We start from the raw sequence: 13,980 nt of genomic DNA on the forward strand, positions 1-13,980 counted from the left end.
GATACAGCGAGGGGGAAAAACTTGCTGTGCCACAAGATAAAAAATAAACTAGAAACACACACACACCTGAAAGGTTTCTTACTTATTTGTCTTTTTCCCACCCCCTTCTATATAAGATGCTGTTGTCTTCTACAGTACTAGCTCAAGCACTGTAATAGCAGCACTATGGCATACTGTAGTGTTTTGGCCATTATTAAAGAATCTGACAGTACTTTTTATGAGGGCATTTGTCCCCAGCTTTCACTACTGGCACAGGGAGCCTTCCCTTAGTATGGCCCATCTGCAAAACATACAAAAAACTGAAGGCATTTTAAAAATAAGAAGTCATTTTAAATAAAGGGCCAGAGCCTCAGCTCTGTGTAAAGCAGCAGAGATTGGGGGATGTCAATGGAGCTATGCTGATTCACATCAGCCCCAAACGTTCTGGCTTCTCTCCACAATATAGTCTCATTAATTGGAACTAGAAGAGATGGCTGATATCATATGTATCTATATTCATTACACTGGCTATGATGACGGAGGGCTGCGAAACGAAGGGGTCTTTGACAAACCAGCACTCCGGTGGAGGTCTCCTTCATTTCTGGTTTATACTAGGAGTGTTGGATTACCCCAGAGTGCATTCCTGGAACGGATAAAAATGTGGTCTGCTTTCTGTGGCATACCTTTCAGAATACTAAAAACAAGGCTGGCCAAATGGCTTTGTGATTAGTTCTTTATGGTGCTATCCAAGAAAGACAGGCTTGATTCTTGTTCCTCATCTCTTGTTCCTGGATCAGCTTTGGACTGGAAACAATGGAAAAACAGCATTCTTAGTTTGGAGTAGGAAGGTAAGGGACCAATTGAGTTGCTCCATTGAGTTGACTATGTTAGTTAAGAGTGACACTGAGACATGGAGTGAATTACTGTTCAGTCCTCCTGGTACAAAGACCACCATGATGCAGGTCTTTGAGTGGTAGTGGGGAGAGAAACCCTCCTTTGGGGATAAAGAGGAATCCAATCCTCCTCTGAGAATAAAAAAAAATTAAAGATCTATTTAAAGGTTACAGTTGGGTGAGCAGCAGGGGCTAAAAGTATTATGAAGGCAGCATGCGTGCCATGGAGGAAACACTTCATCTTATTCTCTAGTGACCCTTTCTAACTCAGTGAAGGAACTCCAAGAGACACTCACATTCAGCCTCAAGAGGGCAGGTACAGGTCTTTCAGGTGCAAGGGAAAAAGAGGAAAGGAAAGTGAGTTGGCTCAGGGAATGCTTCTCTCTATGACTCCAACTCCCTTTCCACTGCTCTGACAGTTAACTCCATTGAGCTAGAGAGTCTATCTGGTGTCCACACTGTTCAAATCCACAGGAGGTTATGGAAGCCCCTAACATTTGCCCTCTATAGCCATGCAGGCTGTGGCAGCTATGTATTTTGGGTGAAGTGTACCTTTTTGCTATATTCATCACCACAGGTGACAAAAACTCACTTCAACAGATTAAAGTTTCTCCAAAATATCTTTAGGAAATTATATTTTCAGATAAGATAGTGTATGGCAAGGCTATATAATTTACTTGAATACTGGGCACATTTTTCTGTTCATTCATTGCTATTCTAAAATGTCATTATCCTTCAACTTAAGGAAAACCTGAATTAGGGATATCCAATATTCTTGAGCTTGTTTACATCAGCAGCATATTCTCTGTGACTAACTCCTCATAGACGAAAGGCAAGAATTAATTCTGATCTTGTTTTCGGTTTTTACTTCACTCTCACAAAAAAAAAAAAAAAAGAAAAGAAAACCAAAGGGGGTAATCTGCAAAAGAGAATCGTCTGACTCATACTTTTGTTTTTTTTCTGATCCAAACAGATCATAGCAAATCATCATATGCAGTCTATTTCCTTTGCCTCTGGAGGTGATCCGGTAAGCATTTCTTTAGTCATTTTCTTCCATACGTATTGCTATAGGAGGACCTTATACCAGGATTTATCTCATGTCTTACTCAAAGGAAAATATAAGCATGATAGCTTCTGTTTCTTATTTCATAAGCTCTTCTTGACTGTTGCCATCAAGCTCTTTTTGAGGGAAACCACTGACAGGCAGTCACAAATCCTCCTCTGTGAATGAGTGTCAGGAAAAGTGTCAAAGGGCCTGGAGCATTTCATATAAATCTTGTAAATCCTGTAAGTAGGGCCCCATGGTTTTCAAAGGAAGCGCAGTATTTTCATATGGATATCCTTTCACTTTTCATCTTGATTGTTATCCATTTTGCCCTTCCTGCAGAAAAGGACTGAGGATGCGGCTGTATTTCTAGCATGGTAGCCCCAGGTAATTTTTCTTTCCTTTCTTTTTCCTCAACTCTATCTTATGAAAACGGAGAGCCAAATACTGCCCTCAGATATGTCCATTCCACTCATATGTTTGAGGAGAGGATGTGGCTTTTAGGAGAAGCCCAGTTCTGCATTTTTACACTTGCCATGTTTAGTTTTGCTCTCAGGTGCCTCTGTGCAACTCACATTCAATTCATGCATATCAGAGGGCAGATCTGGGCTTTTTACTTATCTACATATTTGTTTCAGCTGTCCTCCCAATTTCATACTAAATACGCTTCAGAATATGTCCTATACATGAAGAATTGAAAGAATCTCAAAATAGTAAAAGTCCCTCCTGAGTCTTGAAAGCCTTTACTCTAGATTGATCAACCCAGTCCCTGTTGCCAGGGATAGGTCCACTTACATGGCACATATAGCCCTCTCTACGAACTAGCTCTCCCACCTCAACTGCAAGATGAGTTAACTGCACCAGCTCTTCAGGGCAAAATATCCTTGACATGTTTGCAATCTTACTGTTATCCATATGCTAAATGGGTCAAATTCATCCATGATGTAACTCTGCTAAACTCAATGGGGATACAGCAGGGATGAATTTGGGCCATTGTAAAATAGTAATTCTGGGAGTAAAAAATTGATCAACAGCACCTCTGAAATACCACAGATTGCAACAGATGCTGGAAATGAACAATTCCTGCAGCGAGCAGAGGAGTGAGTACAGTTGCCTGCCTCCATAAGAAAGTTCTTTGCCACTCCATCTGCCATCCCACATGCTAAGTCCTAGAAACACCACCACCCATTGGCCGAGTGATTTACCAGGTGACAGCATTACCACCAGCAGCAGTAAGAGATTTGAATTGAAATAATAAGGTCTATCAGATGTTTTAGTGAGATGAAAGTCATGCCACTGAGTCACTGAGAAATCAAATCTTACCAAGTACAGGAGCCAACAAGAGCTGGTGAAACTGTAAAGTAGCATTCACACAACAAGACCACTGCATGATGAGCTCATCCTGGGGGTGGAGAGGAGGGTAGGTGTGAGCATCCTTTGACATTCAGCAGGTTTGTCACAGTAGACACCTCGTTGGGAGAACTTTAAATAAAAGAAAGAGCTTGCTCATGTGGTTCCTGTCTCTCAGAGCTAAACTTAATTACTGCTTGATACACCAAACATACCAAACCAGCCTAGCATATAACCCAACATAAATGTACTCATTGTTTTCTTTCCTCTTCAGGGATGAAATCCATCACCACTCGCACCAAAGTCATTCCCCATACATCAGGTCACTGGGAGTATTAGATATGCATGAACAGAGAGACAAGGCTATTCTGTTCTGTTCTATACACCTTCTTTTACTACCTTCATCACCGTGGTATCTGAGTGCACTCCAGTAGTCCATTAAGTGATGTGAGTGTCACAGTTTAGGGCAATTGCACCGGTATTCCCCCATGGTGGCCCCTTGAGGGCACTCACTCTAAACTCTCAGCTCCTCAGCCATCACCTCTCTTGGGAAGAGACCCACATCTCTCTCCCTCCTGACAGTGATTATTGCTGGCTGCACAGTTCCCTGCCTACACTGTGATATTTCTAAGCAAGCACATTTATTCTTAAGGTGGAAGCATTACAGAGAAAACTTTAAAATAACAAAAGAACCTACACACATTCTAATAAGTTTGCCAGAGATCACCCCTCCCAACTCCTCATGGCTCTGTTAAGAGTCAGTGCTTCAAACCCCACAATGAAGCTTTTCTGTGGTCACAAATTCATAACAGCCTTAGCTCAGAACTACCACCTCCACAAGCAGGTTAGTCTTTCCTGTATGCAGCTTGGGCCTTTGATCTTGAGACTCCAAGAACAGGTAATCTGCAGATAATGGCCCCTCTCCTCAGGGTGGAACTTCAAAAGGCTGGGTTTTTGTATAACTGGAGATGGGGAATTTGCATTCATCTCCCCTTAGAGATTCCTCAGGTAAATCACTTGACAATGTTTGTCCCCAAAAGCCCATTCTTACACATTGTTCAGCAGAGTTCTTTGAAGTTCATAACTCTTCCCAACGTTCACATCATATCTCCCTCCTAGAGAGGTTACATACAATCCCGGCCCACGGTAATACATAACGTTTGCATTTAATACAGTGGACTCAAAAGACGCTTAAACTTAATCCATTAAGGTTTTTTCAAGGATATTGTAGGAAATTGCCATATCTGTCACCGTGACTAACATCTGCCACAAGTGGTTTGTTCTTGCTCTCATCCTCTCCCCAGGAGAAGAACTGTGTATGCAATATAATGTTTTGTTTTGGTAGGCGAAGTTGAAGAAGTGTGACTTGCATTTGGAGCAGAAGGTGTTGAAGTCTGTGAGATCTTTACTTCTGTGGGATTTTGTTCCACAGTCTCAGAATGGCCCTCAAGAAGGCTCTGTCTCCCATACAGACAACCTTCACTCTTGTGGTGGGAAGTTCCATTGTTCCTGAGGACTGGAGTTGTCAACTATGGTCTTCATGCCAGAGCTTCAGGCATGGATGGCGGGTGAACATGCTGTTGGGGGAGGCTAGCCTCCAGCCCCTCCCCCTCCCTTTTTGCTCCCTGTCCCCCACCGGAGCCAGGAGCACCCCCTCTGTGGTTGACAACCCCTCATGCTCTCCCAGCCCCAGCGTGCTGGGTGGACAGGCGGTGCAGATGGAGAGTCCACAGACCAGGCGCACCAGGTGGCCAGACGGCGTGGTCAGAGTGCCCTCAGCCCCGGAGTGTCCCCGGCCCCAGCTCCAGCACTGGGCAGGTGGGCGGCAAGGCAGGAGCAGCCCCAGCACACCCGGCATGTGAGCAGCAGAGCCAGTGCGCCCCTAGCCCCAGTGCCCCCAGCTCCGGGCCTTGTGCACACCGGCCCCAGCCTCTCAGCCACAGAAGAGTGGGAAGGGAACTGGAAGCAGGCAGGAGGGAGCTTCTGGGTGGAGCGTGGGTGGGGCCACACAAGGCTGTTTGGGGAGGCACAACCTTCCCCTGCCTACGTTACTTGCTGCCCATGGCTTCAGGCAATCTTTTAGATATGCTGGGCCCAAGCCATTGAGTATCTTGGACAAGACCATGATTCTTCTGTCAATTTGGGCCTCATCCAAAGCCCACTGATGTCAATGTAAGTTTTTTAATTGATTTCAAAGGGCTTTGGAAGAGGTCCTTGCACTAGTGTAAATTAAGGGTAATGGTTTGGAAGTCAGTGGAGTCACACTAGTGTGAAACCAGAGTGAGATCAGAACCAATCCTGTAAATGTTTTTGCAATAAAACAACAGTTGCTTTTGCACATGCTTGTCAGGTGTCTGAGTGGCAGGTGTTCAAACAGGATATTAATACGGTGCTCAACAGGGCATAGTTAGGCCCTGTCCATGTTAAAATTGAACAGATGCCAGCATTAGCTATGCTTAAGGGCAAGATGGAAGAGCTTTTTAAAAAGGAATTTGCTTACCTGGCCAGCATTCCCTAGCCTTATTTATCAGTTAAAGGTAGTCACAAAACATAAAAATGTAGCCTGGAAGACATGTGAAATAAAAATTTGTTTTTCCTTATTCCCGTTTTATTTGCATACTTGTGTTAGGTTTACCTGAGAGTTAGTCTGTAGCATGGTTTTATATCATGGGTAAACTCTTATATAAGAAAGGACTGCAAAAACTGTCCACACTGGTCAGGAAAACCATGCTGGAAGCCTGCTACAGACTAGCATGCTTAAACATGGATATTGATGGCATCGTGTTAACTATATTGTGAACCTGGTCTTCGGCGTGATTCCATAGAGACGATGTACTCAGTCATATTGCTGTGTGTAAAATGGTGGGTTAGCTATCTGTCCGACCCTCACCACCAAGCTATCACTTCATGGGAAATACTTATGTGATATGCTCTCCTTTTTTGTTACAGCGTAAGAGCAAATTCATATATTCATTTATTATGAATCTATGAATTTGCTTTTGCACTGTAACAAAAGAGCAGAGCATATCATATATATAAATATATGTCTCCATCTTTTACAGGATACAACAGATTATGTTGCATATGTAGCTAAGGACCCTGTTAATCGCAGAGGTAAGGTATTTTTTATATTTGGTGCCTTCCATTTAAAAATATAAATTCATGTTTTCATTTTATTGGATTTTTCCAAAAAAAGTAAATGCAACACAATAAAAAGTTGACATTAGGGATGATCACTGGAACAATCAGCACAGCAATAATCAGCAGCCACACATGTTACTCCAGCAGATTTTTTGCCATGATTAATATATTTCAAATCATTTGGATGCTCCTCATGCCTGGACTGGACCTTCCTAGCCTCTTTGCTGAATGTTGTGAGGAAGGAGATCATAACCTTCTTTGTCTCTGATCTTGTATTCAAGCTGTTATCTAGTTCTCCTTCTACTTTCCCTGAGATCAGACATTGGTTTCTCTCTAAGGCACCTGTTAGTGAGTGCCTCCAACAAACAGGATTTATGATCCAGTTATGATTCTCATACATAAAAGCAAATTATAGAAAGAGAGCGAAGAAATCATAATCTAGAAGGACAGGTACAAAAGGCTCCCATCTGCTTGTATTACAGAAAGCTTTGTGAGGCCTTAAGTTTAAGTTACAAAATATTATATAATATATTAATAATACATAGATTCTCAGGTAGTTTAAGGCCAGAAGGACCATTAGATCATCTAATCTGTCTTCCTGCATATCACAGGTGACTAAACTTCACTCAGTTACCCCTGTGCAAGTCCAGTAACTTGTGCTTGGCTATAGAATATCTTTCAGAAAAGCATCCAGCCTAGATTTGAAGACATCAGGAGATGGAGAATCCTCTACTTTCCGAGTTCCCAGGGTAGTTTGGTCCAGCTGTTAATCACCCTCATTATTTAAAATACATGCCTAATTTCTAATTTGAATTTCTCTCGCTTCAGTTTCCAGTCATTGGTCCTTGTTCTGCCTTTCTCCACTAGATTAAAGAGCCCTTTACAGCTGGGCATTTTCTCCCCACGAAGGTACTTATGCACTGTAATCAAGTCACCTCTCAATCTTCTTTTTCATAAACTAAACACACTGAACTCTGTAAGTCTCTCACTTTCAGGCATTTTCTCCAGCTCTCAAATCATTTTGTGGCTCTTTTCTACACTCTCTGCAATTTTTCAATAATCTTTTTAAAATGTAGACATTAGAACTTGACACTGAATTCCAGTATTGGCTTCACCAATACCATGTACAGGTGTAAAACCACCTCCTCGCTACTCCTTTTATTATACATCTGTAATGGTGCGGTCTCACCTCAAGAGTGCCCCCTTGTGTCAGGGGGCAATATAGCAGGAGTTTTCATATCCAGCATCCCCTTCGGGCAATCTGTTTTTGCACACCACCCAGCTCTCTGGCTGAGAAGCAGCTAGTCCAAACCCATTCTAGGGTAACAAAATATCCAAGCGGAGTCCAAAGTATCCAACTATCTTCTGGGTCCTGTGCTCCAGTGGTTTCACTGCCTTTCCCCAGCTCTGGTGTCAAGTCCTGTCCTAAGTCTTCCTGAGGCCTCTAGCTTCCAACAGCCTCTGTCAGGTGGAGTGAACGTGCCTAACTGGCCTTTAATCCTTTCTTGCCCGTGATGGGGTTCACCCCCTCACAATATCCAATTGACACACCTTTGCTTTAGGAGCTCATGTTCAGGTGTTTGCCCACTGTGACCCTTAAATCCTTTTTTGAATCACGTCTTCCCAGGTTACAATCCCCCGTTCTGTAGGTGTGACTTGCTTTCCTTGATTCTAGATGTATAGCTTTGCATTTGGCTGTACTGAAAGACACGTTGTTTGAACTGGACCCAGTTTAACAAGTGATCTGGAGCGCTCTGTATGACTGTTCTGTTCTCCTTACTTACCACTCCCCCAGTCTTTGTGTCATCCACAGAATTTATCACCAGTGATTTTATATGTACTTCTACATCACTGATGAAAATGTTGTTTTTTGTTATTTAAAGTAGCACCCACAGCATGCTCCACATTATACACACATATAAGAAGACTTATTCTTTCCCTACAAAGATTAAATGGTACTTTTCCTCTCACAGCCTAATGCTCTCGCTCTTGCAGCATAGCGGTTGTCTGTCTTCCAATCACCCAGTCTATAACAAACCCTAAAGAAATATCTCTGTGTGAGCCAAACTTCTCGTTCCTTTTATAAGAAACCTAAGGGTGTGATCCATGAAGCAACTTAGATGCTTAAACTCCAGAGTTAGGTGCCTATGTCTCCATGCCCGTGATTCATGAAACTCCTGCTTGGCTGCCACCTAACCCTGTGGGTGCCTCAACTCACTCGTCACCTAACTTTCTGCTGTAAAAGTTCCCTAGGCGCCCAAGTATTAGACCCTGGGCATATGCACTGCTGCCTCCCTTTAGGTGCCCAGGTGCCTGTACTGCGTAAGCCCCAAAGTGATTCATGAATCAGGGGAAGACAGGCATTCAGCTGCCTAAGTCCCATGCAAAGCCTGACCTAGATTGCCCACCTCCAGGTGAGTGCTCAATCAGTGGGCTACACGTTGTCAGTAAAGTGGGCTGCCCCCTTTTCCAGCCATTTTTTATGGAGCAAGGCAGGCACCTAACTCATTACCACAACACCTCTTTATCACTGACTCCAGGTGGCTGGTACCTGTTTGTGGATCCCTAGTGGAGATAGGCACCTACCTTTGAGAGAGGGGTGAGGCTTAGCACACATCCCTGTTGTCAGCGTCACCCATTGACTAGCATAGGTGGCTTCCTACCTAGCATACTGGTTTTTGTGGTTCCCATTCTTAGGCTCCTATCTCTCCCTATTCATTGTATAGGGAGCCCAAGGGCCTAACTTGGCTTTGTGGATCACAGTGTCATTCCTGTGATTTTCTAGATACCTAAAAATTAAGCACTGTGATGCTGAGGGTTGCAACACCTAAGTCCCTTTGTGGATCTTGCCTCTACTTCTCACCTGCCCAGCAACCATCCGTGTATCCAAGGAGACAGTTTATCCATTACGTTATTTTTAAAATGACTTAAGTTTCTTTTCAGCTCCCAAATTGTTTAGCAGCAGGCAAAATATTCTCTTTAAATACCCACTTCCACTATTGCATGCATACATACTATAGTCCTTTGTTCAGCTTCGCTTCTTTCAGTCCACACGTTTGGAGATGTCTGCACAATGATGCTGAATGCCTAACACAGCTGGTCGTACAGTTTATTCATGTATGGCAAATTCACTTCATAAGCCAGTGGCCTCAGTCTCAGTGTTTATGCAGGTGAAGTGTGCTGGGCTGGGGGAAAAATCCATCTGCAACCCAGGGCCAGGAACATTTGCCCTGCATGACATCACACAACTCTGTGGGCAGGAATAGCAGCCACTGTATCTGCGTAATTGCAGATCTCATGATGTCCTACCCTGGTCTATGCACAAATTCTTCCTGCATGCCAGCCTGTGTGGGGCCACTGTGTAGATGCTCTTCAACTGCTGTGTGACTGTTACTAACATAATTGTACAACCACACACAAATGTCAGCATCATTCCTAATTTGTATTACATTAGTCCCTAGAGGCTCCAATCCCCTTGTGGTAGGCACTGGACACGCAATTGTCTACATTGCAATGAGGAAGTGTGATTGCAGCGTGTGTAGACATACTCAAGCCACCTTTGATCCAGCTATATTTCAGGCACAGATTCGTATTGCTTAGTGGAAAGGGAGTGGGTTTCTCAGCCCCAGCAGGTGTAGAGGTGGTATAACCAGCCTCCCTCCACACAGTTCCAGAGTATCAGCCTGGAAGAGGGCATAGAGGGGATCAGTGTCGAGCTTCTGTATTGGCTGTATGCCACTCAGGGATTTCCCAGATAGCCAGTTATGCCAACACACCACACCTTTGTATCACTGGAGCCATAGCAGGGCCAAAGATCTGGTTGGTATCCTGCATCTGAATACCTCCCTCACGCCTCATTTTGGGGAAGTTCAGAACCAGTTGGAAACTTTATCGCACAGGCACACGTCAAGATAAGTAGATTAGAAAATCAACTAAGATGGCAATAAAATTATGTAAAACAGATTAAAGAGAAATAAAGGTAAATTTTATTTGGAATGATCTGAAAATGTTCTCTAGTGTCTATCTCCTTATTTTAATAGAAAGCTCAGAATTCTCCTGTAACTTGCTGCACACAGGTACAGTCAGGTGATAATGAATGACATTCATTAAGGTTTCTCTTCTTGAAGGAGCTTTTCAAATTATGGGCCCTGATTCTGGTCTCACTTACACCAGTTTTACACCATTGTACAATTCCATTGGATTGGAGTGGAATCACTCCTGATTTCAGATGGTGTGAGTGCGAGGAGTATCAAGCCAATGTCTTAAGTTAGCTGTAGCTAATTGCTATTTTTGTTCATTCAGATTTTAATAAAATCTATACATCATGAAAAGAACAACTGTTCTTGGCCTGGAGGTCCTTGTGCCATTCATTACTGCATCACAATGAAGACTGTATAAATAATGGTGTGTAAATGTCGGCATCTTTCCTTCTTTCCTCTAGCGTGCCATATACTGGAATGCTGTGATGACCTGGCCCAGGATATTATCAGCACCATAGGGCAAGCTTTTGAACTACGATTTAAGCAATATTTACGGTGTCCCTCTAAGATACCTGCTCTCCATGATAGGTGAGTAACATTGCAGTAGAATCTTTTCTAGTTCTGCAGTTTCCTTCACCAGCTGGTAAAGTGAGGGGTGAATCTATGGCTGTGCTGTGGATGAAACTGTCTTAGAAGAACTGGATTTTAAACACACTTTAAAACAGGTTCTGATAAATGGGTGAAACATGGTTTCCCTGATCAATGTGGATTGGCCACAATCATTTTAAAATCACGTTTAAACATGGCCTCTAGGCTAAACTGTTTTAAAATTATAACGTCCTGCCCATACTAGTCAAACGCTTGTTAGAGATCGAGACAGGCGGCCAGATTCAGAGGTGATGTATGCTATAGGAGGTATATGGCACATCACTGAGTGAGACTAAGGGACACTAAATTGGTATAATTTACATAGTGAGTGACCAGAACAAGTTGAAAATTATACCATTTGGCCCCACTGTTTTAAGCACGGGTTTTAAATGGTTACGCCCTGGCCCATATCCACACTGAAGGTCTTTAAGCCCTATTAGCCTAAATCTGTTTAAAATTTGTTTTTAAATCCAGCTTTATACCCAGTGTTGATGGAGCCTTGAAGTAATGCAAGTGGAGGAACTTCCCAGGGAGGCTGGAATCTATCCTGCAGGGTTTCTTTGTAACATTATGAATGTTCATGACAGATTTTGGTCTGCTCATTTTAGAGATTTTTCTTTTTGCTGCAAGTCATAAAGATCATCATAACCCTTATTTAAAGTCAAAGAAACAGGCTTTCTAAAAACACATAAATAGAGGTTAGGCTGCCCCTCCCATGAAAAAAGCGCACATTGAAGGGCAGAGTGGGAGGAAACCCTATGTGAGATTGTTCTAAAAGGGGAACTGGGTTTACCCCCTACCAAATTAGCCTATGGTTCTGCCTTCATACTGATTTTCACATCTCTTTCCCCCACCTCAGTCTCTGTCTACAGTAACATTTTTAGAAACTTTCCCACCAATGCTAGCACCATATCAGCTCCCTTGGTGTGAGCAACATTTTGGTTGGATGTATTCCTGAAGGTTTCATCACATGACATAATCTTTAATGAAAGATTAATCTTTAATTCCGGGAGACTCCAGGACAATCTTGGAGTTTTGGCAACCCTACGCATAGTGAGTGTGGGATGCTACCATTCTGATTTGGAAGAATTTTACCTTCCCTTTGCACTGATGTAAATGATAGCTTGATGTGCAGTGAAACAGAGAATCAGGCCTATTGAATTCACCAAAGTCATTCCTGATTCACACCAGGGTTATTTAGATCAGAATTAGGCCCCAAGACATTATGAAGGATCCTTTTTTTTTTTTATCATCAGTTAGTCAATCAATCGCACAAATAATACTACAAATAACATGGTAAATGTAACTAGGAAAGGTAAAGAAGTTTTTAATGGATGTCATTAATAGGGATATATATATAAGGCCTGATCCAAATCTCGCTGAAGTCAATGAGAAGGCTCCCATCAACTTCAGTGGGCTTTAGATCAGCCTCATTACAGGGATGGGGTGCTGCTTGGTTCATCCTGTTTTACTTTGTAAACGTCACTTAATTGTCAAAGGGCTGGGTAGTATATGGCCCATGTAGCTAGTACTACAGTGCTTCGAGTGCTGCTAGATGAATAATGTAATCCCTTTCTACAGGATGCAGAGTTTTGACGAACCTTGGATGGAGGAAAATGGAGAGCCAGCAGAACATCCCTATTACAACAGCATTCCTAATAAAATGCCTCCTACTGGTGGCTTTATTGATGCTAGATTCAAAACTAGGATCCCAAATGCCACAGATACTGCTCAGGTCAGTGAAATGTTACCTGCTTAGCTTTCTTATTCAATCCAAAATTTGAAAGCAGCATTTTATTTCCAGATCAATGCACTGACAATATTAAATACCTTGTAGCTTTTCATATATAACTGAATTGTTCTGTGGCAACTTATTTATTATTGCTTCATATTCATTCATGTACTTAAATAAGAAATGAAACATGACTCTGTATTGTTTATTATTAAATTCTGGCTTGTCCTGCAATGGTTGTGCTGGGGGAGAAGAGGCTAAAGATGACCTCTTACCCATCACACCTGCTCAGTAGACAGGTAAAATCATAGGCTTCCAGATCACAGAATGCTAGGTGGGAGTGGTTACTGGCCAACATTCATTGTTCTCAGTAGGACATGGCTAAGTAACTAGGGAGAAATGATAAGGTCCCCACTCCCTGTTAACACACAGAAGGAAAGATAGTGTACACTGTTTCCTTTTGGACCAGCCCTATGGAGCTTTCTGAAAGCCCTGTTGTACTATAGAGTCATTTTCCCTCTTTCTCTGCCCCATTAACACTTAATTATTCAATTATATAATTTCAGTGGAACAACTTCACTAAGAGCTCCTCATCAGGATATCCCCTGTTCAATGGTTAGAGGAACTCACCTAAGAAGTGGCAAATCCCTGTTCAAATCCCTTCTCTTCATCAGGCAGAGGTGACTTGAACCAGGGGTCTCCCACATCCCATGTAAGTACCCTAACCACTGGGCTAATGGTTATAAGGGAAGTCCTTCTCCTCCACGTCCCTTCTCCTGTTGTTTTGTGTGGATTTGGTGGCCTCTGAGCACACCTAGTGGATTGGGCCCTTCCTGTTAGTTAAGTGGAGTAGTGCCTATCTTCCCCTGGTTCGTGTATCACTATCAGAGCTAGGTGCCTCCCTGAAGCCTGGGTTTAGGCACCTATCTCTGTGGGGGGGCAAGGCTTAATACCCATCCATTTTATCAGCATCTCCTATTAGCTAGATTAGGTGGCTTTGTGTGTTGCATTCTAAGCTGCCTATCTCTCCCCATTCATTGAATAGGAGCCGAGGTGCCTAACTCAGCTTTGTGGGTTGTAGTGTTGTTCCTGTGATTTTTTCTAGGCACCTAACAGTTAGGTGTTGTGATGCTCAGTGTCACAGTTCCTACGTCACTTTGTGGATCTGGGCCTGGCAGCCTGCAGAGCTATTCTCTTGGCTGACCTAGGCAA

The 13,980-nt window shown here is 42.9% G+C and overlaps 1 protein-coding gene across 1 annotated transcript in view; it reads left to right on the forward strand.

The window, feature by feature from the left end:
- Positions 1-13,980, forward strand: part of SHC3 (SHC adaptor protein 3) — a 75,132-nt gene that overhangs the window by 50,887 nt on the left and 10,265 nt on the right. Inside the window, exons 5-8 of the mRNA XM_074953107.1 lie at positions 1,846-1,899; positions 6,330-6,381; positions 10,850-10,976; positions 12,618-12,771. Of these exons, the coding sequence (XP_074809208.1) occupies positions 1,846-1,899; positions 6,330-6,381; positions 10,850-10,976; positions 12,618-12,771 (387 nt within the window). The remainder of the gene's footprint in view (positions 1-1,845; positions 1,900-6,329; positions 6,382-10,849; positions 10,977-12,617; positions 12,772-13,980) is intronic.

This window comes from Natator depressus, chromosome 5 (assembly GCF_965152275.1).
Source record: "Natator depressus isolate rNatDep1 chromosome 5, rNatDep2.hap1, whole genome shotgun sequence".
Taxonomy (NCBI): Eukaryota; Metazoa; Chordata; order Testudines; family Cheloniidae; genus Natator; species Natator depressus.